This window comes from Ricinus communis, chromosome 3 (genome assembly GCF_019578655.1).
Source record: "Ricinus communis isolate WT05 ecotype wild-type chromosome 3, ASM1957865v1, whole genome shotgun sequence".
Classification (NCBI taxonomy): Eukaryota; Viridiplantae; Streptophyta; class Magnoliopsida; order Malpighiales; family Euphorbiaceae; genus Ricinus; species Ricinus communis.
Window position 1 is genome coordinate 21,938,679 of NC_063258.1, and position 27,657 is coordinate 21,966,335.

Below are 27,657 nucleotides of genomic sequence, written 5' to 3' on the forward strand. Positions count from 1 at the left end.
CTCTTAGTATAGAAAATGGACAGCCATCATCAGAGTCTCTTAAGCGGCAAGCACTTAACCTATTCAAGAATGTGTTTAATATAATATACAATTAAAATATATAATAACAAAATATAAAATAAAGAATCATCAGAAGCTTGGACCATCTCATCCGTTTTTGGCAATGTTTCCAGCTGTTCCCAGCTTCTCACCAAGTACCCAGATGCCAAGGAAGCTCCCAAAAAATTATAATATTAAAGTGACAAAATAAATAAATTTAAAGGTACAAATATATATTTAATCTTTAAAATAAGAGCCATTAAACTGTTAGATACATGAAAGTGTTTAATTAGTAGTAATTATTATCTACTACTTAGCAGAAGTAATTAATTCTGTATAACTAAAAAAATTCATATCTGTTATCATTATATATTTGTAAGAACTTTTTCATCCTAGTTTAGTTTTAAATATTTATTATTTATATGTTACTATATATATCTCTAATCTTCAACTAAAAATTAAATTTAAAGAATATGATAAGATATTAATTTATTTAGGTATACCCCTTCTGTAAAAAATAATATGTTACAATATTTTATTAATTATTAAAAAGTAAAAATATTAGATTATGCCATAAAATACAGTTATTTTAAGAGAATTCTATTAAATGTTGGAATTTATTAATTATTGATATTAATTTAAAAAAAATTTAATGTACTTTATATAATTAATCGATATATTTAATAATATTTTAGTATATTTTATATGATAATATCGATAATTTATAAAAATAAAAGTTAAATTCAATTTCTTATTCCGCATTAAGAAGTTATTGTCTTTATAAAAAAAAGTTGATATATGTCACACATGTGTGACAGTCTAATGCAAAAGGGTAAAGCAAAAGTGCATTTTATGGCAAAAGTTGTCTCTTATTCTTTTATTTTTTTTTTTAATCATAAGGGAAGACTATGAGAAACTGAAATCCTGATAATCCACTACTAATTAAAGCGATTAATAATCAGGTAAATCATCAGCCATCAATTTTCTTCTATTATATTAATTAATTCTATCTTCTCCGTTCAGCTAGAAATGGACAATTCATACGTGTTAAGATCACTAACTTCACAGGGAGAGACACACAACTTTTCGTCCCCTTTATATCCATTCCTGCTCCTATATATATATACCCCCCCCACTTGACACTGCATTTTGTTGAAAAGTATCATAATATCAGAACCAGATAACCCAAGATTCAACTCTTCCTTCCAAGTTTCAATCAATGGCTTCTTCTTCCTTTTACCTAACAATTAGAGTTATGATTCTAGTAATCTTCATTCTGGGGATGGGCTGTTTTGGTTCGGCTTCTGCTGGAAACTTCCTCCAGGAGTTTGATGTCACTTGGGGAAATGGTCGAGGGAAGGTACTTGAAAATGGTCAGCTTCTTACTCTTGCTCTTGATAAAGCTTCAGGCTCAGGCTTTCAATCGAAGAAGGAGTATCTGTTTGGGAAGATTGATATGCAGCTCAAGCTTGTTCCTGGCAACTCCGCCGGCACTGTCACCGCTTATTATGTACGTGACTGTATTATTACTACTATTTATTATTATCTAAAATTCTTTGCCTACTATAACCAACTGATAAACAATTAAATAATTGAGTATGTGCTGCCCGTTTAACGTTAAAAGTATATTTACTTATATATGTGTGATTGGTTACTTATATTAAGCAGTGGAATTTCTTTCTTATAAGTATGTGAGAGGAATTTGATGTCAAATTTTATTTAAATTAAATATACGTATACATATATTATTAAGTTAAAGTTATCGGTAAATATACAGCAGAACAAAATTATATACCAAAACTGATAAAGTGTGAATAATTTTAATTATCATGTTTTAAAAGCTTTATTAAATAATTAAAGAAATTCTTACGTGAACATACTACCAATTCAATATTTATTATATAAATATTTAATAGATCATTCTAGGGCAAATTTAAAACATTTAATTAGTAAAAGAGTGAAAAAACTAATACAAACTAAGGAAAGATATGGAAATTAATAAGAATTAAAAATATTTGTCAGTATAAATAAAATAAGATAAATTAATAGATATTAAAAAGTAAAAATAAAGAAATTAATAGAGATCAAAGATAAGTTTAAAAAATTTCGAGAACTGAGAATAATTATAAAAATCAGTAAAAATTACAAATGAAAATTAAACTATTTTTTTTATAAAAAATTAGAGTATTAAAATATAATTTTGGGGTCAGTGGGGCAGCAGCTCCAACTGACATCTAAAGTTTTTTTCTTTATATATATATATATATATATATATATAAAATTTTTTACTGCAGTAATTTTAAAATTAAAATAGACTTTTTAGTTGTTTTAGAGCGATAAGCGGAGCTAAAATATAAAAATTTAATTTCTTAAATATGAGTGTATTTCTCTTATTAATAATAACAATAATAATATCAAATTGCTCTAATTGATATATGTGTGTATTTCAGATGAAGTCATCTGGATACACATGGGATGAGATAGACTTCGAATTCTTGGGGAACTTGAGTGGTGATCCTTACACCGTTCATACAAATGTGTATAGCAATGGCAAGGGTGACAGGGAGCAACAGTTTCGCCTATGGTTCAACCCTACTACAGATTTTCACACTTACTCCATTCTCTGGAATCCACACTGCATTGTGTAAGTACCATTTATGGGTAATTCATTCAAGTTTTTCTTAAATAAGGATGAGCCAAGTTCTTAAGTTATTGAAAATTGCAAGGTTGCTTATAAATTTGCAGCTTGAGATTCTTCCATTTTGAAAAGAAAGAATTTCAATTTTTGTTTCCTAGATACATTGAATTATCTTAAATTGAATAAAAATATATTATCCAGATTCTCAATAGATGGTACGCCCATAAGAGAATTTAAGAACATGGAGTCAATTGGTGTTCCCTTCCCAAAAAGGCAGGCAATGAGGATATACTCAAGCCTATGGAATGCAGAAGAGTGGGCGACAAGGGGTGGTCTTATAAAGACTGATTGGACTCAAGCTCCATTCACTGCCTCCTATAGGAACTTCAAAGCTGAGGCTTGCACTTGGTCTTTTGGCAAGCATTTTTGTTCTCCAAATTATGCTTGGCTAAGACAACAATTGGATGCAACTAGTCTAAGAAGGCTCAAATGGGTGCAGAAAAATTACATGATTTACAATTACTGCACTGACACTAAGCGATTTTCCCATGGCTTCCCTCCAGAATGTTATCACTCATCATAGAGCATATATATGTATGTATTTATGTATGTATGTGTATGTATAAACTGGCAATCACCATGCATATACTTCTCTAGTTCTCTAGTTTCATGTGTACTTATATGTTTTCTTTCACAAAGTGTAAAATATGATTATTATAATATAATGTAAATATATTCAGCAAGTTATAATATGAGAAATTTTAGCTTTCAGAATTTCAATTCTTCTTTGATCTATATAGAGTCTAATATTGTTATTTCCCACATGATAGACCAATATGATAATAGGCTTTTATTTTTATTTTTTGCAATTTTATATTTATTATAAAAAAATTCTCAAAAGAAGAAATAATATTTAATTTCATAAGACTTGAGTTCTTTTAACTCTCGATCAATATAGGATGTGATACAACATTTATTTGCTTTTTGTGTTATATTGAATTAACATTCAACATTAGACTTGTAGCCCAAATGGCTTCTACATATTAAAATAGATTCATTTTATTCAAAGAAAGGTAAGAGCATAATTAATAAGAACCAATTTACAAGAGTTTGGAGTTCTCATATGTTGAAACTCGATGGATCATAACAACTTTGAATTTAATATGAGAAATTTAAATATTCTCTTTACAAATTGAGAGTAGAAATAAAATATATTAAAAGAATTAATGTGTTTAAAACAATAGTAATATCTTCATACCGTCGAGGATGGTGGGTTAGAGTGAGCCATAGCCCAAGGTAATTTAGAGAAAAAAATTATTTATTTTTAAATCCGTCAACTTACTATAATTTTAAGATAATTTAAGAAAATTGTAATTAAAATATACAATTTTAGCCTAAGGTAATTTTAACAATTGTTATTATAAGAATATATTTATAATCCAGCTCAAATTGACTAAAATTTCTAGTTACGCCATTGATTATCTTATTATCTTTATCTTATTTTATTTACAAATAATTAGTATATATATATGAGCTTAGGTTAATAATTTGTTCAGAAAGATCCAAAATTTGTCACATTAAACTGAAACAAATGAAACTTTAAAAGAGAACATGAGAGCTTAATTGAAATATACTAAAAATGGGGAAGAAAAGAAAATTAGTAAAATGCGCAACTTTCTGCTTAGGAAATAGACCATCTATCCACTAAGCTATAGGCGCCTTTTTGTAATCATCAGGTCAGTATAATCATTATGTCAAATGGGTCTTTTTATTTTTAATAATTAATTTTAATATTTTTTTATTTCATAAAATTAACTATTTATATCATTCTGTTAAAATTTTTCACTTAGTCAAATATTATTTTATTTAAAACACCAACTTTAACTTTAAAGTAAAAAAGCCTTAACATTCTTGAATTTTATCAAATTATACTAATAAATTTTTCTATTTCTAATAATTAATTCTACCATCCTTCTCATAAATATTAAAAAATTAATCTAAATTAATGGATATAATAATTTTAAATAAGAATATTTAACTTTTATCATACTAATACTTTTATATTTAAAATTTAGATCCTTCAATATTCAAAAGTTAAAGTTATAAACCACTAAAAGAATTTAAGAAAAAAACAGGATTTGTACTAAGATACTTTAACTAAAGAAAACCATATATAAAATTAAATAAGAAATTTATAAGATAATATTTTTATAATTAATTAAGCTAACTATTATTAAGTTAAAAAAATTACAATCTAATAATATTCTTTTAAAATATAAATAAATTTTAGTACTGTGTATATAAAGCTTAGAGTCATCACGGACAATATTAATACAGTAATATTAGTGAAGATAAATGGTATTTTAGTTTTATTTAAATTTTATTTTTAATAAAATGATATAGTAATTTAATGTAATAAAATTAGAGAAATGTTAACGTTAGTTATAAAAACAGAGGGATCTAGTAATACAATTTAATGAAACTGAAATGTGTTAAAGTATTTAATCTATTAAAGATATATTAGACTTTCTATCCCCGTTTAATTTCTATTTTTAATTTAATAATAGAAATGTGAAAATAATTATTAAAAATATAAAAATCTAATAATATAATTTGACATAATTCAAGAATGTTAAAATAATTAATCCTTATTCTAAGTATAATATTAATATTTAAGTTTTAAAAATATTTTTTGAAAGAAAACAATGCAGATAAAATTCCCTTCATTTTTGAAAAGAGAAAAAAATTGTTAGAATATCATAGATTTTAATTTTGGTGCCAATAGGTAATAAGCTCATATTTTAATCTTTTAATCAATTTTATCCGGTAAGTTGTTAAAAATAGCTGATTCACCTAATAAAGTTAAATCATAAGAAATTTAATAGGTTTTTGAATTTTACATTAAATGTCAAATTTTATAAAAATAAATATTATTGAATTAGAGTGAAATTTATTTATATTTCAACATAACTTAATCCTAATATTTAACAAAAATGATTGCATATATTTTGCATTAGATGTAGTTAAATAATATTATCAAAATAAAATTAAGCTTTTATAGAATTAAAATAAAATTTTATGTATTACCAATATTGAATCTTTATTTTCAATAAAAATAATAACTTAATAAACTGAAAAAAAATTTAAGCTTGACTCAAATCTTAATCGAGTAAGGATGCTATTGGTTCAAACTGATATGCATAAATGCCTTAATATTTTTAAATTATTCTAATTAATATTCCAAAACTTATTTGACATATTTTTATTATAATTATTAAAAAATATTATTATTTTTATAATTTATATAATGATAATCAAATTTTATAAATATAATAAATTAGCACAATTTATAATTATTAATTATTAATTAACATGACTGTTAATTATTAATTTTAATTAAATATTAAAATTAAATTATGTAAAATTAAATAATCGTGCTCTAACTCAATTTAAGACTAATTTCAGAATTTGAAATTTAGTGTAGTTTAAGGATTAAATTAACTTCTTTTTTATGAATGAAATACTTTAATTGGAGCGTATTGATATCTTAACAAGTTGCCTCAAATTGGCCGAAAATTATATTGAGGTGAATTATTCATTGGATCCAATTTCAAGGATCAACTTGATCCTTTGGTGAATAATAAGATCTTAATTTTTAAAGAGACTTTCTATTTTATTTTCTTTCTATAAAATAATTTAAGAGTTCAATTATCTCTCCTTAAATTTAAAAAGAGAGAAACTGACTTTTAAATATATTATATTATTTATTTATATAGGTTGTGTTAGATTGGATATGGATACCCACTAATGAATTCTCTCTTTAATTTTTTTTGATAATTTACAAAAATCCTCATTTTTAAGGTCTCAATAACATTTTTATATTTAAACTAAATTAGTTTGCGTAATACAATTTTTATTTGTAAAAATATCTTTTTTTAAAATACCAATAAATTTGCAAAAGAAAAGAATATTTTTTATTATTATTTACAAAATTCTCATTTTTAAGGTCTCAATAACATTTTTATATTTAAACTAAATGAGTTTGCAGAATATAATTTTTATTTGTAAAACATCTTTTTTAAAATACCAATAAATTTGCAAAAGAAAATAATATAATTTTTTTAGATGTGTCCTCGAACTACACATCTATTAAAGGGGTCATGCCCTGCTACCATTTATAATGATCCGGAACTAGATCATATGAGATATTATCCGCTTTGGCCTCACTGGCCTCATGGTTTTGTACCCTTGGGGGGTTCAAGAACTTTCTAAGAGGTTACCCATCATGAAATTTCCCCGAACTAAGCACGTTTAACTTAGAGTTTTTATAACTACACAGCCAAACAACTGAAAAACGCCTCATGTGATTGGTTTCAACTCTTTACATATATGTCATCAACCATTCCCCGCCTTGTTTTGATGTGCAATTCGATTCATTCATTTATCCTATATCTTAGAGTATTGTCATCCTAGAAACTTGTCAGAAACTGCTCATTGTCCAAGCACCATATCCTTACACCGAAGTCCACTTTTCGCCCTCATCGGACCGTTTTTTAGGCCAGGCTGTCATAATTGGCCGACAAGAAAATCTAATGAAGAAATTTAAATATTATGTAAAATTAAATCTAAGTGAGCATTAATTCAAATTTCAAATAAATGCTATCAAAATATTAATATAATCAAAATAATCAATCTCAAATCTCTTTAAGACGAGTGCACATTCTTATGAAAATAAATTACATGCAACTCTAAAAAATTTGCACCAAATTATATGTTTTGGATGAACATTTAAAAACAACAACTACACGATTTGTGGTGAATACATCGACAAATCATTCTTAATTTTTCTTTTCTTTTTTGCTCTCTAGTCAAATCTATAATTACTTTATCTACATATTATTCGCATTAGACCTAACACCATTCTTCTTGCTATCATTGTAGCAAGAGCCCTATTTGTCATATACATCAAAATTCATGCTACATAAGTCAATTTTCATAATAAACTTTATTATCGACTCAATTTATAGAATTTTTCAAATTAAATAAATAAAGATTATTGTTTGGATTGATAAAAGGCAATTATAACTTTGAACAAAAAGATAAGTCATATATAAATTGAAAAAAATGATTAAAATTAAAATTTCAGGTAAAAAAATGTAGCTCAACTAAAAAAAAATTAATTAAAATAAAATATTTTCAAATAAAATAATTAATTATAAACCCATGAATATAGTCAATATTCGATAAATATCTAATAAAACTTTTAAAAGATATGAAAAATATAAATAGTGTAAAAGATTATTAAATGTAATCGAAAACATACCGTAAGAGGATTGACACATACACTACTCCTAAGAATTTTTTACTTTTAATTATGGATGATTAATGATCATAGAGTCTAAAATTTATATTAAAGGAGTGAATAAAGGAGACTGAATGCTAGAAGCCTCTCTGAACAATACTCTGTTGCAACTTTTGCCATAGTTGCCATTATTGATGTTATTACATACTCTATTTTGTTAAGATCAAATAAAAATAAAAATATTTAGATTTAAAATACTATTTTACTCATAAAAACAAGTCAGCAAGTCATATAAAATCAATCAAACACTATATAAAATATTTTTCAAATTTAATTTAATTTTAATTATATTAAGCTTTCCTCTTTAATTTTCTATTACCTTTTTCAAAATTCTTATTTATTAGTCGTTTTAATAATTTCTAAATATTTTTAAATATAGCTATTATCAAAATATAAAAATAAATTTTTAAATAATTTTTATTAAAATAAAGAAAAATAATAATTTTATTTTTAAAAATTAATAATAAATATTATTTCATATTATGAATTATATCGAAAAATAATATAAAAATAGAAATAACTAAAATACTTTAAAAGAATAATATAAAATTAATAAAATAAATAATAACTATTTTTTAATATAAAAAGATAATTTAAAGATAAACTAAAAAGTTATTTTCTTTATTGTAAAAAATCAGAAAATTATTATAATTAATTATAATGTCCGGTGATAATTTTGTTATCCTGATAAAATGATATTTTTATGTGAAAAATAACTTTTCGAGTTGAATGTCATCCAAATGCCTACCAAATAAATAAAAAGTATTTTTTATTTATTTTTATTTGCAATCTCACTTTAGGTGGGGATGATTTTTCATTGACTAATATAGAAATCTTTTTACAATTTCGAAATTACTTATAAAAATATAAATACAAATACACTGCAACCTAATTAGGAAAAAAAGACTTCCCTAATTATTCCTGATTAGAAAAGATTTTACCGTTGAACGAGTAATATTAAGTGTCCATTTTCAGAAGAGCATCCAAAACCTTCATTTCCCTTTTCCTTTCACCCAACTGTGAAACCCACTGCATCAGAATCCTGCGATTCTCCTAGGGCTGAAATCCTCAATTTCAGTATTAATCAAAATGCCTCTCTTCCGTTCCTTGTTTCTGTGATGCTATTTGATTTCTGTTTCTTCTGTAGATTGAAATGAAAATATAGTTCTTACTGGGGAAATGGGTTTATTCTCAAGCATTTGACATTGCTGTAGCAGTCATAGAACGAAGAGAAGAAAAGAGTAACTCTAGGCTTTCTAAATCTAGCATCTCGTTTCGTAGTTCTTAGTGCTTATTCTTCAATGGGTTTAATGTGCGATCAATTTCTTTAATTTCGGCTTTCTATTGGCAAGATAAAATTATATATTTTTGTCCTTTTGTTTGTTTTTCTAATTGTTAGAGCTTTTCATTTGTTATTCTTGAAAAAAGATACATGCACTCTTCTTTTGTTTGATTCAATTTCGTGAAAAAATAAATATTAAGAAGAAATTGTAGTTCAAAAGCGCCATGATAAGAGCTGATGAAGCTGGAGAACTGTTGATGTTAATGCAGTTCAGCGACGTCGTTTCTTCATTTGATAATGACGACTCTAACGCTTCCTCGCATCTGTAATCCTTCTCATGGTACAATTTTTTCTCGGTCCTAAAGTTCCTAAATTTAAAATTAATATCTGAGTTTTCTCTTTCTTCATTTAACAAATAAAACCATGCGGCAATGTCGACATGAAGGAGAAGTGCAATTTAATCACACAACTCATGTCTAAGGTGATATCCAAAATTATCTTTTATTATTACTCTGTCAATTCAATTGCAACTAAATTTGTTGATTTTTTTATTTTGATTTTTCAGATTTCAGCTTCTTTTCTAGATGAAGCCTTGCTCTTATGTTCTGCAATGGCTGCGGCTCAGGCTGCCCCGGTTGAAGATAAAGATCTGCATTTTCCCTCCTGCCAATGCTTGAAACTTGTGTATCTTTATGCTAATTGTTTATTCAATGCCTAAGGTGATATCAAAAATTCTGCCAATTCAATTGCATTAAAATTTGTTTGACTTTATTTTAATTTTAATTTTATATATTTTAGATTTCAGCTTCTTTTCTAGAGGAAGCGCTGCTTTTATTTAAATTAAATATTGGAAAAAGGAAAACAAGGTTTTAGGTTGCATTTTTATTGTTTATTTATTCTTTAACATATTTTTATTGGCCATTGTGTTTGAATAAATGTGTGTCTTTGTATATATAGAGGGAGAGATTATATATTTAAAATGATAAGTACTATGATTTCATTTTCCTCATAAGTTGTTCAAATGTTATATCAACTGCTTGTGATAATAATGAATTGCTTGCTTTTAGTCTAGAAGTGCTTCGTTATTCTAAACAATTGTTGCTTCCTGTTTATTGATTTTGATGTGATTGTTTGTGCTTGTATCATTCTGATGCTAATTAATCATCAAAAAGAATGTCGCCACTATCCAAAAAGGCTAATTGGATAGCGAAAGTGGGGACGTCTCGGCGTCCAAGAGGATCAGATTCTTGATATTTAGAGAATTATGGTCCATTAGAGTTTGAAATGAACCTATAAATAAAGTATGTATCTATATTGCTTTGAAAATATTGTAAGCATTGAAAAGATGATTGAAACTATTTTTAAAATGGTGTTGTCATTTTTCTAAGTTTCGAACTTGAGCCTTGTGTTCAATGGTCTTTCAATAGTCTGCATATGTATCGAGTCGCACGTGTTCACTCATGCATCATCAATTCACATGTCAAATACATTAAGTAGCATATTGGTTGTCGGTCTCAAACAGAATGATGCAAGTTTAAAATAAAGAGAAAATGAAAAAGTATACTAAAATAGATTTTACTAAGAATTATCAAAAAATTTGAATGGTTTGAACAAGATTCACAATGCACCAAAGTTCTCTATATGGATGACATTCGAACAAGAGTTAGATTGCACTCGAGATGTCACAATAAACTGTAAAGATTCAGTCGTGGTGCTTGCAAGTGCATAATGATATGATTGCTTTTCGTGAAATGTATGTGATTGCTCAGTGAGGTTTTAAATAATAATTATCATTGTGTATCACAGTTGAGTGGATGCTTCATGTTTATTCTGACAACATGTTGATATGATTTTGAGTCGAGTTTCTCATTTGAAAATGTTTTAAAACTTGTATATTCTTTATAATTTTTACTATTCACTATACTCTTCCTTTGATTATCTCTTTGTATGTCTATGGTAAAAGCTTCTTTGATTAAATCCAACTCCATAGCTCTCCTGGCTATTCTTTAAGCTTGCTTAAGATACTAATTTCTTGTTGACAGGCCTGAGTTGGGTTTAGTAATTTTGGGCATGTGATATTATGACTGGATTGGAAATTGATGCTTGTTAGATTTGATCAATGTTTGAAGATTAAACTTGAAGTCCATAAGGATTGGGTTGGCACAAGCGATGTTGAAGGTTGTTTAGAGTTTAAATTGGAGAACTGATGATGAGTTTGAAGCTATCAACTCTAAGAATTACATTGTTTGAGGATGATTCTTGGGCTAACTTTAACTTTCTTATTTTCTTATTTTGTTCACTATCTCCATTTCTATTTCTAAGGTTAGCACTTCAACCTCATCTCTGCATAATTCAATAACTATTCTTTAATTTTATTTAGTTGCATGAAGTGAGTAAGGGCTTTGGGTTACTTTAAATGATGATTATTGACCGTGCTTGATTTGTGTTTATGGCTTAATTGTTGTATTGTGGCATGAGATGTTAGATTGGTGCTATGCCAAATTATGTGAATCTTAGGTTGGTCCTTTTTTAGTGCGAACTTGATTGGAATTTTGGATTTCTGTCCCCTGTGTGACAGTCCACCTGTTTGAGCATTATCTAAAGTTCCAGAACTCCAAATGAGGCAAAATCTGAACCTATAGAAACTTTGATCCGTCCTCTAAAACTATTTATTTTGTGGAAGTCCTAATTCTGCAAATTGAGTATTAGATTTTTATGGTCAATCTGACCTGACAGATTGACCTATCTACATTGTTTTATTTAGTCCTCCTTGTTCACAAGACCAATTGGAAATGAAGGTAGACTTAATGCCCTTATGATCTGGAAAAGATGGTACTAATAAAGCTTCCTAGAATTTTTTGTGACAATTTTAAGTAGAGCCTCATAAATCTGTTATAGATGATAGTTTGTTGATTATGTGTAAATAGTATTTTTAGATTATTAATTGCTTGAGAAAATCTATATTTTTGATGCCATGTGATTAATAGGTGATATATTTATTGATACATTGCTGGTGGGAGCTATGGTTTGGTAATTAAGGGTTGATTTAATTTTTGTTTGCTAAGTCCTGAATTTTGTTCTAAGTCTTTTCTTGACAGTCAAAATTGAAAATTCATACACCAAATTCTATGACACATGAATGGTTGATTTTTGTGCATGTTGTTTCCCCGTCTATGTAGTTTATGTGTATAAAAGGGCACTTTAGTCCAACGGCATGATCTTGACTTATGGCCGTTTTTTAGGGAATACCTGGAGAGAATTTTCTAAACTAGAATTAGGGATCTTCCTTGTTTCTTTGGATTGCTTTCTAGCTTGGAAATTGCAATTACCCCTTAATTCAATGAATATCTGAGAGGCTTCGATACAAGAATTTATGGGATTTAGCCCTTAGTTTAAGTTGAAAGTGGTGCCTGATTCAATCTGATATAATCTGATTAGATCTTTTATTATTGCACTGGTTTTGATATCAATTTCATGATACTTAATTTAAAACTTGCCATCAACATAAAGGAAAGTGTTTTTTAGAACTTTTTATGTTAAGACTGATATCCAAGTTGTGTCACGCATAGATTCTTATGGTGAATGAATATAGAAATAGAGTACACCCTCCCCTCCATGATTTATCCGATTATAACACTTTCTTCTTTTATGATGCACATTGATAAAGTTTATTTGTTATACAATTTGAAATATAGTTCTGCATCTATATAACAAAAAAAAAGCAAAGCATAATGTTGTTGGTTTTTAACATATCATTTTAGTTCTGCATTTACCGATATTTTACTCTTCTTTTTGTAACCTGACATCAAATGGGATGAAGTGTAGCTTTCCCTGGTCATCCTCTGGATTCTGGTTTGACTCTTGCAGCTGCGAAGGCAAGGAATTTTGTACTGAAGAATTCACATTGATTTCAGATGGTGCTTCGTTGGGGTCCATTGATCAAGTCGCATTTGATTAGATGCTAAAATTTTGGCACATAACCTTTATCTAGGCTTTGCAGAGTGGATCTATTATTATCAACCATAGACCTATGGGACATTTCTATATTGTTTATTTCAAGTATTTGCCTATATGTTTAGGAACCAGGTCCTGAAGCTGGAACTCCTGTCAGGACTTCACCGATTGATGCTCATGCTGGTGATGTGGGGATCATGGAGAGTGTTCCACTTCTTGATGTAGATTCTGATGTTAAAGGTATTATGTCATTTGAAATGAGACATGGATCCCTTACCTTTATTTTGTGTTACGTCCTATGACAAAGAAAAGATATTTCCTTTCTTATAAACTGTGTCTTCACAGAGTATAATAAGGAAGCAATATGTCGTTGTATAGCTTTAGTCTGTGGTACTTCTACTCGTCATATGGCTGTATTACAGAGCAAGCTGTTCGTTCCTGGAGTTTGGGGACCATTTTGGTCAGGTAACATCTGTAATTTTTAATATCATCTTGCTTACTGAAAAACAGCATGTGCAATTCTGTGGCAGGCTATCACTTTGGAATACCAATGAACTTGTTATAATTAAATGATCTTTAACAGCCAAATGAGCACACATACAGACATACTGTCACACTATCAAAAGTCGGCTTTTATCTGTCCACAACAATATATTGCTGAACTTAATCTAAAGGCCTTATATTCTTTTGATTTATGCAGCAATGACCCCACAGAGGGTGGGCAAAGTGCTACTGGTGCATTATTAGATTACATCTTAGAAAACCATCTTGCTTCTCCTCGCCTCGCAAACCGTGCTGCTTCTTAAAGTAGGATATCAGTTTCCGGCATATACGGTTTTAATTAATTATATTTTTACGCAGTATTGCAGCTTAAGTGATTCGCGAAGTTGTTAAAGGCACACCTGGGGTACAAGGTGCACGAAGCACAAGCCCTAGCACCTCAAACGCTAAAAGGTGGGTGATGTAGGCTCGCGTCTGTAACATTTTAGTTTAAAACTGTTTTTTCCCTTTTCTTTAACTGTTTCCTTATCTATGAAGGTCTTAAGCATACCAAATTAAAATGAAACAATTACAAGAAAGAAAGAAGCCCATGTTGCTTTAGATAAGACACAAATTGTCTACATGAGGGGGATAAGACATTACTGCTATAATTATTCTACATCACACAACTAGGTCTCTTCTCTATCTCTCTCTCCTAATTTTTTATCTGTTTTCTTTATCTCCATCTTCTCTATCCTTCTTCACTCCAATTTTACCTTTATTTTCTCTTTCAACCAGATAGGTCCTCCTCTTCTTCCTTTCATTTATTACATCTTTTACTAGCTGAATCAAATGCTCTTGACATTCTGATGCTGCCTTTGCTGCCCTCAGTTCTCCATCCTCTCTGCACAACCTTTTTTTTTCTTTCATTTCTTCTCTACTTTTCTAGAAACTTCACCACCTATTTATACAACAAGAAATATATTTTTCTTTCATGTTAATTGTTAGTTATGCCATGTTAAATTATTGATTCTACCATAATTATTATGCCAAGTTAAATTATTAATTCTGCCATGCTCTTTGCATTAAGTTTTATTTACTTGGTTTTTGTCAAAATTTCTTATGAACAATTGATTATGTAAATATATATAAATCTGTCTAAAAATCTTTCAGAAGTTTTATTCTTTTATTTTCTTCTCTTTTGCACGTCACATCTCTCAAGCATACACCTAAGTATGCGTCTTTAATAACTATGTTTGATCCTATATTACTTATCCTTGTCTTCCAGACATTTCGTTGTTCGAACTATTGAACAATATTTTGAGGACTATAATGGATGACCTAAAGGCTGCATTTGCTGCTTTAACATAAGATGTATATGTCCTTCCCGACTTTCAAAACAGGTAAACGATTAGTGAAGATAAGGCCTTTTCAGGTTATAGTGCCCAATTTTTTTTATTAATCATTGAGCTGTTAAATTCTTTATGCTACAAGTCTCCTGTTGCATATCCAAAGGTAAAGGGAATTATTTTGTCGCATGACCCTTTGTATAAGTGATAGACAATTGGCTCTTTCATACCTTGCTGCCATGCAGGGTATTGCATACAATACACACTATATTGTGGAGCATTTATTTTTCTGTAATGGCATGTTTTATATTATGTTTAAATATATAACTGCATCTCATACTTTCAGTTGATTCGTGTTATCATGAGATTGTTTTCTAATATAGTTGTTTATATTTTCAGCTATGTGTTTCTTAGTCAGTGGAATGATGGCCATACCTCTAGATGTAATTTGTTTTAACACTTCCTGTTCTTTCTTGTATATCTTCTTCCCTTGCAGATTGACATGCTGCTTGCATGTAGTGGCCTTTCAAGAAACTGTGTCTGTTCAAGAACATGCAGATATTATTGGTACTTATCTTCATAATCTCTTTATACTGTTCACATCTTAAAATTTTTCCCACTGATTTTAAAATGATAGTGCATTCTTCTGATCAATGGATAGCCTTTGTAAAGTTTCATTTCTGCTACTGCAATTTTTTCTCATTATTCTTCTCCCAGTTTGATATAATGTATGGTGAAGTCTCAATGTTCACTAGTTATTAATTATTATGAATATACATTGCTAGGAAAGTCCTTCAATCTTGAATTGGTGGCTTGAATAGTTCATGAAACCTTAAACTGAACCTTGTATATTTTCATACCAATAAGGTTTTGATGTAGGACGGATTTAGGAAATCTGTTCTATGTTGATATCTTGAAAAAATAAAGGTTAAGATTGAATTTCATATATGATTTAGCAGAAATTCTGATATGAAATAGAGGAATAGAAAAGAAAAGACAAGAAAACTTCTAAGAGTCAAGACTTAGAAGGTTTAGGAGTCACACCTAAAGAAAATTAAAACACACAATTCTAGACCAACAATTTGCAGGAAATCTTTGTTAATAAACTCAGAAAACTCTCAATAATAATTATTACAAGCCTAGATATTTATAGACTAAACTAATCCTACCACTACTAAATTAAGTTAAACTTCTAATTCGCACTTAAAATAAAATGAAGACTTTTCAAATAAATTTACAGAAATTCCCCTTGCAAAGCTAGAAATTATGGAAATACCCTTTGGGTGTTGAAATTATAAAAATTAGACCAAAACACTAAATCTCGTGATTCTTTGAATTTTATTTTTCTTGATATCAGGTTCATAGTGAGTTTCAGAGTTTGGAGAACTGTGCAGGTTGGGATTGCAAACAAATTTTTTTTAGAACATGTATACAATTAAAGAAACATGCACTAAATTCAGTATTGTAAGACTATGATAGCTTGCTCTGACTACTTTTGAGAATAATAGTTTTTCTATTATTCTTCAGTGTTGTGTGCATGTTAACAAACTTAATGCTTATTTGTTCATGACTGGTGCAGGTTGCCCTATTGTACTACCACGAGTATTAGGTGCTGTTGCCGCAAAATATGCTGGTCTCATTGAGGCCATGATGGCCCTGAATGCAGTCGGTCAGGGATGCATGAGCTCTTGTTTCTAAATCTTCAATTCATAACTTTTATGACATAACTAGGTACAAGACAATAAATGATTAGGGAAGAGGTTTTAAATGAATGCAAAACATAATGCAGCTTTTCTTGTGTGTTCTGTTTTTGCTGGAATTCCTATTAGTCATTGTTTTCTCTTGGTTCATCCCATTCCCTCCACCTCTCTAAGAAAAAAAAATGAGAAAACAGACAAGGACTTTGAAGGAAGTATTATTTCAATGAAGTTGACCTCAATTATGCTACGGAATTTTATAGATCAGTTGTGAATTAATAAATCTAAAGGTCCTTGCTTAAGATCGGGGCTTGAAGTTGATGGTAGAATTCGGCAACCCATGGCAGACTTTACCCCATTGCTCCTTCAAAGTTTTGGTGTTCTGTGTATTATAGAGAATAAGTTGCAGAAACTGCCTAAATGAATTTTCACTTGCATTTTGTTTCTTATGCCATACTTTACCCTTGCCTGGGTCTAGTCATTTGGTTGAAGGTTTGATTACATTAATAAACCACCTCTGTATAGCCTTAAACTACATTAATACGTTTTTCTACTAAGCACTGCCTTTACTAGTCAATATGTTTTGAATAGTTATCTGTTATGTTTGATTAGTAACAACTTGCTATTTTGCTGTCAACGTTACATGGATTGACTCCCATTAATTTCAAAATCAATAGAGAGTTGTATGTTACTGTATAAAATAAAATAGGGTGCAAACTGAGAGGATTGTAGGGGTGGTTTAAGCAGCTTGCTTCACTTGATTAAATATTAAACCAATATTGTAAAATCTAAGTAGCTGCTAATCTTGGATTAAGACTTGTGCAAACTGTTCTACTCTGTCGTTATATATTTTTTTTATTAATATCCACTTGATTCAATGTAATTAACCTGAACTTTTTCCAGGTCATTCATCCATCAAAAGACTCAAAGTTGAAGCAGTATCATGATGCCAAATACCGAGTATCCGAGAAATTTATGAGCAGCAACTATCTCAACATGCATTAATTGCTAAAGCTTTGGAATAGGTCCTGCTGCTTCTCAGGAGTTGTGTAAACTTATGCAGGATCGTAGAAGTTTGATAAAATCTCAGAAAAAAATCTTTGTAAAGTTAATTGGCATTTTCACCAGGTACATAACCTAGAGATTTTACAACAGTTCAGAGCTTTGAAAATAAATGATGCTTCTGATTTTTAATTTTCTTGTCAACTCATTATTGATTCCACCATTGGAATGGCTTCACACTTAAAGTCTCAAGGTCTTTGACCAGAAAGTTTTGAACAATCTCATGTCTTTATGGCGTGAATTAAATGGAGGCAGAGAGATGTTACCTGATATATGCAATTTGCACAATATTTTAATAAACTACATAAAGAGAAAAGAAACTATCAATGTAAACAAAAAATATATAACAAGAAAAAGAAGTTTAGGGAAAAAAGAAAAGGGAAAGCAAAAAGGCATAGTGGCTCCCTATTGTTCAAAGCATTGAATGATGGTTAGGGCCTGTTTGGCTAAGCTGTTGCTGGCAGCTGGTAGTCGGCAGCTGATAGCTTATTGATAATTGTGTTTGATAAAATTATTTAGTCGGTGCTCTTTATATGTTTAATGACGTAGCCATCAATTTAATTGTCTTTTCTCCTTTTTATTAAAGTGTAGCATTTATTATTCTTCTAAAAGAATTTTATTAAAAGAAATAACAAATATTTTATTTTAATATTAAATTAGTATTTTTAAGGGATATAAGAAATAATTTAAACTGTTATTTATTTGTAAAAAAAAATTCAAATTAAGTTATTTTAAATTAAAATTAAAAGAATAATAAATAAGATTAACTAAATAATAAAACGGTTAATTTAGTCTATTTATTTCAAAACTAAGAATTGGTGAAAAGCTTCAAATTAAGTTATTTTAATAATAGTTTTTTAAGACTGATAGCTTGCTCTGACTACATTTGAGAATAATAGTGTTTTGTTATTTTTTCCAGTGTTGTGTGCATGTTAACAAACTTAATGCTTACTTGTTCATGACTGGTGCAGGTTGCCCTATTGCACTACCACGAGAAAGCAAGCCTGTTGTATTGGGTGCTGCTATTCTTGGTGCTGTTGCTGCAAAAAATATGCCAATCTCTATGAGGCGACGAGGGCCCTGAATGCAGCCAGTCAGGTATGCATGACATCTTGTTTCTGAATTTTCAGTTGAATAACTTTTATGACATATTACTAGGTTAGGACAATGTTTTTTCAGTGAGTGCAAAATATAATGCAAGTTTCTTGTTCGTTCTGTTTTTGCTGGAACTCCTATTAGTCATTGTTTTCTCCTGGTCCATCCCACTCCCTCCACCTCTCTCTAAGGAAATAAATGAAAAAAACAGACAAAAAGGACTTTGGGCAAAGTATTACTCCAATGATATTAACCTGCAAATCAATTATGCTACAAATTTTTATAAATCAGTTGTAAATGTTTTTAAATAAATCCAAAGGCCCTTGCATAAGATTGGTGCTTGAAGTTGATAGTAGAATTTGGCAATACATGTAAGTTTTATGACCTTAGAGCCAAGCTGGCTAGGGATTGACTGATCTACTTCTTGAATGAACTTCTAAGTGCCTAATACCTAGTTTCTCTACTAGATTTTGTTTCTAACCTTTAAGTATACTGTTGTGAGTTTTTTAGACCGGCTGCAAATATCCAAATTCAGTAAACCTGCCATAAGCAGGGAACTACCTCAAGGCATATTTTACTTCATTGTTCCTTCAATGTTTTGGTGTTTTGTGTATTGTAGAGAAGAAGTTGCAGAAAATGCCTAGATGAACCTGCACTCTGCATTCTGTATCTTTTGCAATGCTTTAGCACTGCGCAGATCTAGTCATTTGATTGATGTTTTGGTTACATTTACATGTCCTCTTGCCTGAGTAAGTTAGAATATACCAATTTAGATTTTCTTTTATTTTTAAATTTAATATCTCAAGTAACCATTTTTATGGTAATTATTTTTCTCTCTGAATATTCTCTACAACTTTTACTATTTACCATCCTCTACCTCTAGTTATCTCTTTGCATGTCTATGGTAAAGTCCTCTTTGATCCAATCCAACTCCATTTCTAAGATTAGTACCTTTACATCATCTCTAAATAACTCCATGATTAGGTTAGTAGCTAATCTTTAATTTTATTAAGTTTCATGATGAAGTGAGTAAGAGCTTTGGGTTACTTGAAATGATGATTATTGACTATGTTGGATAATTTTTTTTTTCTTTCAATGCTTTGTTTTTTTTTTATGATTGAATTGTTGCTTGTGACAGTATGATGAGAAATATTGTGTGTACCACATGCGGGGATGGGTAATAGGATTAGAACTCAAGACTTCGTAAACTCTCATTGTCTATTTCTGATTAGATAACCCAAAGTCTGCATGAAGCTTAGTTTTGGAGCATCGTACCGTGAGTAGTATATTATTTATATATGTATATGCATTATCTGCTCTCCCCTTTGCATTAAGGATACCTATAAATGCGAATGAGATTGATGAGACTTTAAGAAATATTTTATTAAGAATTTTTAAAGTATATTGAACGATTCGAAACAAGACTCAATGGATCAAAGTTCTTTGTTACGATGACGTTCGAACAAGAGTTAGTTGGCGCTCGAGACATCGTAGTAAACTGTATGGTGGTTGCGAGTGCGTAATTATATGATTGCTTACAAGTGAAATGTATCTGATTGATTAAGGAGGTTTATAATAATAATTACTATGTATTATAGTTGTGTGGATACTTAAAGAGCTCTTAAATAATGTGGTGTTAGGAGTACTCATGCGTCTAGGATTTACTCATAGGAGAAATTTATAATAATTTAAATTTTATTATTTAATAATTTCGTGATGTTTGAATTCTTTTGTTGATAGTTATTTTAAATGATTCTTTTACGAAAAAATTATTAAATGACTCGAGTTTAATTTTAGTAGGTTAAAATATTTTAGATAAGTTAAGCCTTTAATTTAATTTCTTTTTTGGACTTGAGAATTAACATGATAATTTGTTAGATAATATTATTTATAAAACTTAACAAAGCATCTGCGATTATATTTTTATTATTAAAATTTTATTTCACTAAAAATATATATTTATAAATTTAAAGAAAGCTAATACTTTATATTGTATATATAATTTATAAATAGAAACTTATGACATTATTGATTATATTGTAATTATGAAACTAAATTTACTAATTTTTTAGTAACTTAGTAAATTACAAAGAATTTATTTAAAATCATTTAATTTGATTTTGAAATATATGCCATAACAAACTTATCACGCTCGCCTTAATTTTTATAATTTACAATTAATTGTCAAAAAATTTATTATCAGAATCTATTTTATTGAAGTTCTTATTATAGTTATTTACAAGAAACTTAAATTTTATAATAGATTTTTACTATAGTTAAATTTGTTATTTTAATACATTTCACTAGTTGATAAAAAATAAAAAAAGGAACTTCAATTTCAAAATTTAAGGACTTATTAGTGTATTGTATCATAACTGAGGGAAAAATAGTAATATATTTTGAGGGCATTTTTGGAATATTAAAAACTATTATGCTTTGATTAACAAAATATTCTTTGAAATTTTGACGGAATGGTGAAAAAGTATACTAAAGTAAACCTTAAGGAGGTCATAATGTATTATTAGAAAATGAGAGGTCGACTTGTGTATTTCATATAACCTCAGGGGGTTTGTAGTAATTTACTCTTTTTACTAATCACCAATATCTTCTTCAAGTTTTCTCTCTGCATATCTATGAGAAAGGCTTCTTTGATCAAATCCATTTCATTGCTCTCCTTGCCACTTTTTAAGCTTGCTTAAGATACAAACATTTTGTTGATTGGCTATTATGACTTGATTGGAAGTATAAGCTTGTTAGACATGGTTCATGCTGAAGATTGAAGCTTGAAGCTTGAAGAATATAAGGTTTGGGTCAGAACAAGTGCTCTTTGTTTAGAGTTTCAATTTAAGAACTGCTGATGACTTTGAACCTAGTAACTTGAAGAGTTAAGTAGTTTTAGGGTGATTCTTCGAGTAATTATGACTTCTTAATTTTCTTATTTTCTTTGAGTAACTTAATTTTCTATTTCTAAGGTTAGTACATGTATCTCATCTCTAAATAATTTTATGATTGGGTAGCTAATTTTTAATTTTATTAAATTACATGACGGAGTGAGTAAAAGCTTTGGGTTATTTCAAATGATGCTTATTGACTATGATGGATTACTTTAAATTTTTTGAATGGCTTTTTTGTTTGTTTTTTGAATTGAATTATTTGTGATATAGTCAGATAAGAATTAATGTGTTTACCATGTTTGTAGGATGGGTAAAATATAGAATTTGTAAACTCTAATTTGTATATTTATAATTAGATAATCCGGAGTCATCAAGCGCACCGAGTGTTGTACTGTAAGTAGTATATTATATATATATATATATATATATATATATCTACGTATAAGCATTATCTCCTCTCCCTTTACTATCTTTTTTTTAACTTCCAACCCTAATCCTAAAAATTACCTACTCAATTTTTGTTTCTTTTCTCTTCTTTTTCCATTTTACATCTACAACTCATTTTTCTAATTGTTCCATTCGCAACTCATATATCCTCATTCTTATCTTTGAGAATAGCTCTCTCTACTTCACCATATTCGAGTGCTATATCCAAATCTCGGCCTAGTTATTATATGACCAACCATGATAATAAGTACTTACAAAGGCCATTTTCTGGTTGGATTGAAAGTGCCAGGTAATTTTTTTTTTTCATTTATTTTTTTTAGGATTAGTGATGTTTGAATTTTGATACAGTTTTAATTTTATCTCAGATGTAAAATGAAAAGATAAAAAAGAAAAATTGAGTAGGTAATTTTTTGATATTGGAACTAGAAGTAAACAAAAATAATAGGATATGATTAGGATAAAAAATAGGGTTCACTGCTTAAATAACATTTCCTTAGTTGTTTCCCAGCAGCCCTTTTGATCAGTACTCTGCCTGTAACTTTTGCCATGGTTGCAATCATTTAAAACCGGGGCCTAACAAACAAATCTAAAGTAGCTCTAAAAAGACAATGGAGCAAAAAAAATGCTATGCGTAGAAAGCCTATTTATTGTTGTATCTTTATTTAATAATTAATGGAATGTATATTTATTGAGGAAATCACGCTCTATATCCCATTTTTTTGAAACTATTATAATCTTACCCTGTTTCTTTGTTTATTGCAATTTTACATTTTTTGTTTTCATTTGTATGTTCTTTTGCTTTCTTTTTCATTGTCACTCCATATGGATCATATCATGTTGTACTCTGTTCGAATCATAAAACTTGCAACACTGACTTACTTAAAAGATTGACCACTTTCCAGTTTTTCCTTCGGCCTCTACTGATAAAGAGGCGTTGGCCTTACAATAAACTTAATATATGATAAGCTTGCAATGAACTATCGGTCCTAGAAAGAACCCGCTTACTGTGACGGAAGAAAGATAGATTTATTCCCTAAGCAAAGCTACCCTGTAAACCAAGCTGCCCTTTTCTTCCAAGTGCACTAGAAGGGGATTAGCACCAAGCCCCACTTGGGACCATAGAGGGGCCGAAATCGTTGACCTTGATGCTTTACTAGGATGCTAAAGTCCGACCAAAATAGTGATTTCAATTCTTGTATTTTTATTTATTTGTTTTGTTTTGTTTCTTCTGGTCTAAAATTGTTGCCAACCTTGGAATTTTATGTAAATGCAATACAGTTGAGCCTTAAGACACCAGAGATAGTTGGCAATTGTTGATCAATGAATGCCCTGGGAAACAAGGTTGAACAACAACATTAAAGTTGTAATGATGATCAAATTTCAAGCTGAGATGACGTGTAAAAGACTGACACTGGAAATAAAATATCAGCATTCACTTTTCACTTAAAATTTTGTACTTTTTTTTTCTTTCTCTTGATTTTTTTTTACATTTTATATTTTATATAACTAATATTATTAATATTTTTATAATTTTATATTAAGTTTAAAAATATTTATAATGAAAATTAAAATAAATAATTGATAGGAAAACTTACAATATTTTTAAAAGTATAGTTAGTAAGATAGCAAACTATTTAAAAAATAATTTTATTATTGAAAGTTAATGTTATTATTAATGATATATATTAGTTGAGTGAGTATTTTACATGTAAAAAAAATAAACCATAAATTTCGTCAATAGGAATTACAAACTCTTAAGTGCAAAAAAATATCTACTCACTAAAAACAAATGCTTTTAGCAACAAACAAAATCCATATATTCACTAAAACCAAATGCTTCTACCAACAAACAACAACTGTCATTATAGCTAAAATCCAGCAATGGAAAATGGCATATGCTCCACAATAAAATAATTATTTAACTAGTATAAAATTATAAATATAAAATAATTATTACACCTATAATTACACCTATAAACACAGTTACTTACTAATAATCATCTTCATACTGTAGAATCATCTTAACCACTTGGCTCATGGAGGGTCTATCGTCTTTGCATTCCTCCACGCACTTCAATGCCACTTCAATGAGTGTCTCGATTTTCTTTTCATCTATGTCCATTCCCATGATTGCATCAGTTCTCTCTTTAACCCAACATGTGCTTGCAGAAGCTCCATTCCAATTCTTCTCCACCCATTGGGCCAATCTTTTATTCTCCTTTGAGCCCTTTCCAGTCAGCATTTCCAACACAACCATTCCATAGCTGTAGACATCTACCTTCGAGGTAATGGGCTGATTGAGTATCCACTCAGGAGCCATATACCCTCTTGTTCCTCTTACTCTTGAGAAGCTTGAATTGTGAAGTTCGCCTCTGCTTATTAGCCGGGAGAGTCCGAAATCTGAAACTTTTGGCTGGTAATCACCATCCAAGAGTATGTTTTCTGGCTTTACATCGCAGTGCAGAACCCACTCTAAGCATTCTTCGTGCAAGTAAGCTAGACCCTTAGCAGTGCCAACTGCAATTTTAAACCTCTTATCCCAATCCAGTTCCTTGGAAGAGAGATTTTCAGCTAGTGATCCCTTCTCCATATACTCGTAGACTAAAAGCCTGTGCTTACCTTCTGCACAGTATCCCAACATCTCTATCAAGTTCATGTGATTAAGCTTCCCAACAGTGCTAACTTCTGCTAGAAATTCAGCTTCTCCTTGGCTAGTAGCATCATTTAGTCTTTTGATAGCTGCAAGTCGTTGGTCATCTAGTAAGCCCTTATACACTACTCCAGCTCCTCCTCGTCCGATTTCTTCATTGAAATTTCTTGTTGCTTTCTTTAGCTCAGTGTAGGTAAATCTTTTAAAATCAGTAGTAGTAAGAAGGTAATCTTGGGCAGCTGCGTCTGTTTTCTGCTGGTTTCTAATCAAGAAAAGCCACACAAAAACAATGGCAAGAATCTCAGTTGTTCCGACTGCAGTAACAAACCAAAGCAAGAACTTCTGTGACCAGATTCCATGAGATTTATCGTACCTTCTGTCAATTTGCTTTACAGCTCCAGCAGGACAATCTAGATCGAAGTCTTTAGCTGACAAGTTCTTCGAATGACTGGTTTTTGGTACTTTCAAATACAGCTCTCCTCGAAAATTTGGAGAACGATAGCCATTTAGCAATTGCGTCTTGGGAAAGCAATAAGGAATATTTTCAGGGTGATTCTGGAAGATGAATTTGTGTTCAAACCCTTTGCAATCATATCTTTCCAGGCAAACTTTCTTGCACATATCGAGAGTGTAATTGATGTAGAAGCCAAAATCATAGCCATACATTTCAACTTGAGGGAATCGAAGGAAAGTTGCTTCATTTTCAGCATAAGAACTGTCAACTTCTAGTTTGCAGCCTAAAGACCAATCAGCATGATCTTTCATTTTATATCCTGGAAGGCAAGAACATTTTCTTCCAAAGCTAGGAACATAATCACAAAGACTATTAGGACCACAAGTTCCATGAATCTTGCATGGTTGAGAAATAACTTGCCCTGAAATTATCCAAGGCGCTCTCTCATCTTTGCGGCTGTACAATCGCAAATTACCATCAAAATCAAGAGTTAATCTTCGCTGAAGTGGCGGTCCATGATCAGCAGAGAAAAGAGTGAAATTATCTGATGAAGTAAAGTTTCCAAATGAATCAAGTACAGCAGTTCTACTGCTATTGTACGAGGTTCTCCCAGCTTCTCGGCTGAGAAGCCAATGATCTGGCCAGAAGGAACTTGAAACTTTAACACCATCATAAACAAGACGGAGAACATTATCATCATCGAAAGACAACTTATAAAAACCAGAAAAAAAGTTTGTCAAGCTTCTTGAAGAAACAAGAAGTGAGTCTCTTGTAAGTGGTTGATGAGGAAGAAGGGTATCTGTAGGTGAATCAAAGCTTTGCCATAAAATGGTGCCCCCTCTTGTAGTAATCAGACGAAGATTACCACTATCATGAAGCTGCAAAAAAGATGGAGAGAGCGGGAAAGTTTTGGTAGACCAAATAATATCGGGTTGGCAAGCATCAGTCAGTATAAGATTCCCATTTCTATGCAGAGATAGTTTCGAGCTTCTTCCATTGACAGGTACATCCCGGTTCGCCATCCATACTACCGTGCAACTATTAAAACAAGAAGGATCATTGAACCATATAGCAAAGGAAAAAGCATTATCGCCAACTGGGTAAAAGCCAGCAGCAAAAGTGGCATCAGGGGAAACCAAAACATGGTCTGGGTTCTCTACAGAGATAGAGGAGCCTTCCATTAAAGTACTATGAAATGTTGAAGAAGAAACTGAAGGAGATTTAATCAGAGAGAAAATAAGCAACATCAAAACAGTAGCCATTTGGAAGTGAAAATTTAGAGAAGGAAGACTATGGATGATGAATTGGATTGCTTTGAAATATACACTATGGTAGAAGGAAATGAAATGAATTGACTAGTGTCCATAAGAAATTAAAAGAGTAGAGAAGAAGGTGATGTGCAGTTATCAAATTGGCAAGCGATGGAACATTAGATGACCTTTGGCTAATTTCCAAAAATAAAGTAGTTGGAATATCAAATTCTGAAACCCAGAAGGAAAGGGCACCATGCAACTGGTTCATTTATATAATTTGTCTTTTGGATACTTTTTTCTTTTATCTTGGTTGCTATCTTGACTGTTTTTAATTTTCTTTATTCATTTTTTTTAGTTTTTTGGATACGAAATTGTGATGCTTCACTAAGTTGATTAAATTTTATGATATATTATTTATATTTGATATTTGATAACTTAATAATTTTATTAAATATTAAATTTAAAAAATTTAAAAATTTAATATTTATTTTTAAGTTAATTATTTAATTATTTAAAAATATTTTTTATGGTTAATTTTGTAAAATGGCTTTTAAAGATAATTTTATATTTTATAAGATATTGTATTTATTTTTTATACGATATTGAATTTTTGTTGTCATATATTTTATATGATAAATTGTAAGTTCATTAAACGTACATTATAAATTCATTTGTAGTACGATGTAAATTCATTAAAAATTTACTATTAAATATAGATAGAAACAACAATATTATTAAACATTACTATAACAAATATAAAATATAAATTTATAATTTGTGAACTGTAAATTCATCAATAGATTTATATATATATGTATATATATATATATAACTGCAAATTTATTAGTAAATTCATTGTTAAATATAGGTACAAGCAACAAAATTATTAAGTATTGTTTATAGATTTATCAATTATAACATATAAATTTTCGAAAGTGGTCCATAAAATTATTTCGAAAATTGATTTTATAACGAAGTAATAATTTTTTTTAAATCGTGAT

General features: G+C 29.5%; 2 protein-coding genes and 1 long non-coding RNA gene across 15 annotated transcripts; 2 read left to right on the top strand and 1 right to left on the bottom strand.

Annotated features, from left to right (window-relative positions):
* The first annotated feature begins 889 nt into the window (after nucleotides 1-889).
* Nucleotides 890-3,444, top strand: LOC8277900 (xyloglucan endotransglucosylase/hydrolase protein 24). Its single transcript, XM_048371546.1, has 3 exons — nucleotides 890-1,549; nucleotides 2,490-2,683; nucleotides 2,879-3,444. The coding sequence occupies exons 1-3, from the start codon at nucleotides 1,259-1,261 to the stop codon at nucleotides 3,258-3,260; spliced, it is 867 nt and encodes a 288-aa protein (XP_048227503.1). The 5' UTR covers nucleotides 890-1,258; the 3' UTR covers nucleotides 3,261-3,444.
* A 5,487-nt stretch (nucleotides 3,445-8,931) lies between these two features.
* LOC107261813 lies at nucleotides 8,932-24,258 on the top strand. 13 transcript variants are annotated; one of them, XR_007215003.1, is made up of 11 exons: nucleotides 8,934-9,802; nucleotides 9,887-13,515; nucleotides 13,621-13,740; nucleotides 14,137-14,229; nucleotides 14,314-14,448; nucleotides 15,044-15,158; nucleotides 15,601-15,671; nucleotides 16,684-16,835; nucleotides 17,705-17,929; nucleotides 18,835-18,961; nucleotides 23,578-24,258. It is a non-coding gene; the product is annotated as an uncharacterized LOC107261813 (long non-coding RNA). The 13 variants fall into 13 exon arrangements; XR_007215004.1 differs by lacking the exon at nucleotides 23,578-24,258 and adding an exon at nucleotides 21,702-23,055; XR_007215005.1 differs by lacking the exon at nucleotides 23,578-24,258 and adding an exon at nucleotides 19,578-19,741.
* On the bottom strand, nucleotides 24,196-27,145 carry LOC8277899 (putative receptor protein kinase ZmPK1). The gene is made up of 2 exons (XM_048371595.1): nucleotides 25,323-27,145; nucleotides 24,196-25,211 (listed from the first exon to the last, which is right to left on the bottom strand). Exons 1-2 carry the CDS (start codon nucleotides 26,663-26,665, stop codon nucleotides 24,290-24,292), a joined length of 2,265 nt encoding a protein of 754 aa, XP_048227552.1. The 5' UTR covers nucleotides 26,666-27,145; the 3' UTR covers nucleotides 24,196-24,289.
* Between the last annotated feature and the right edge of the window lie 512 nt (nucleotides 27,146-27,657).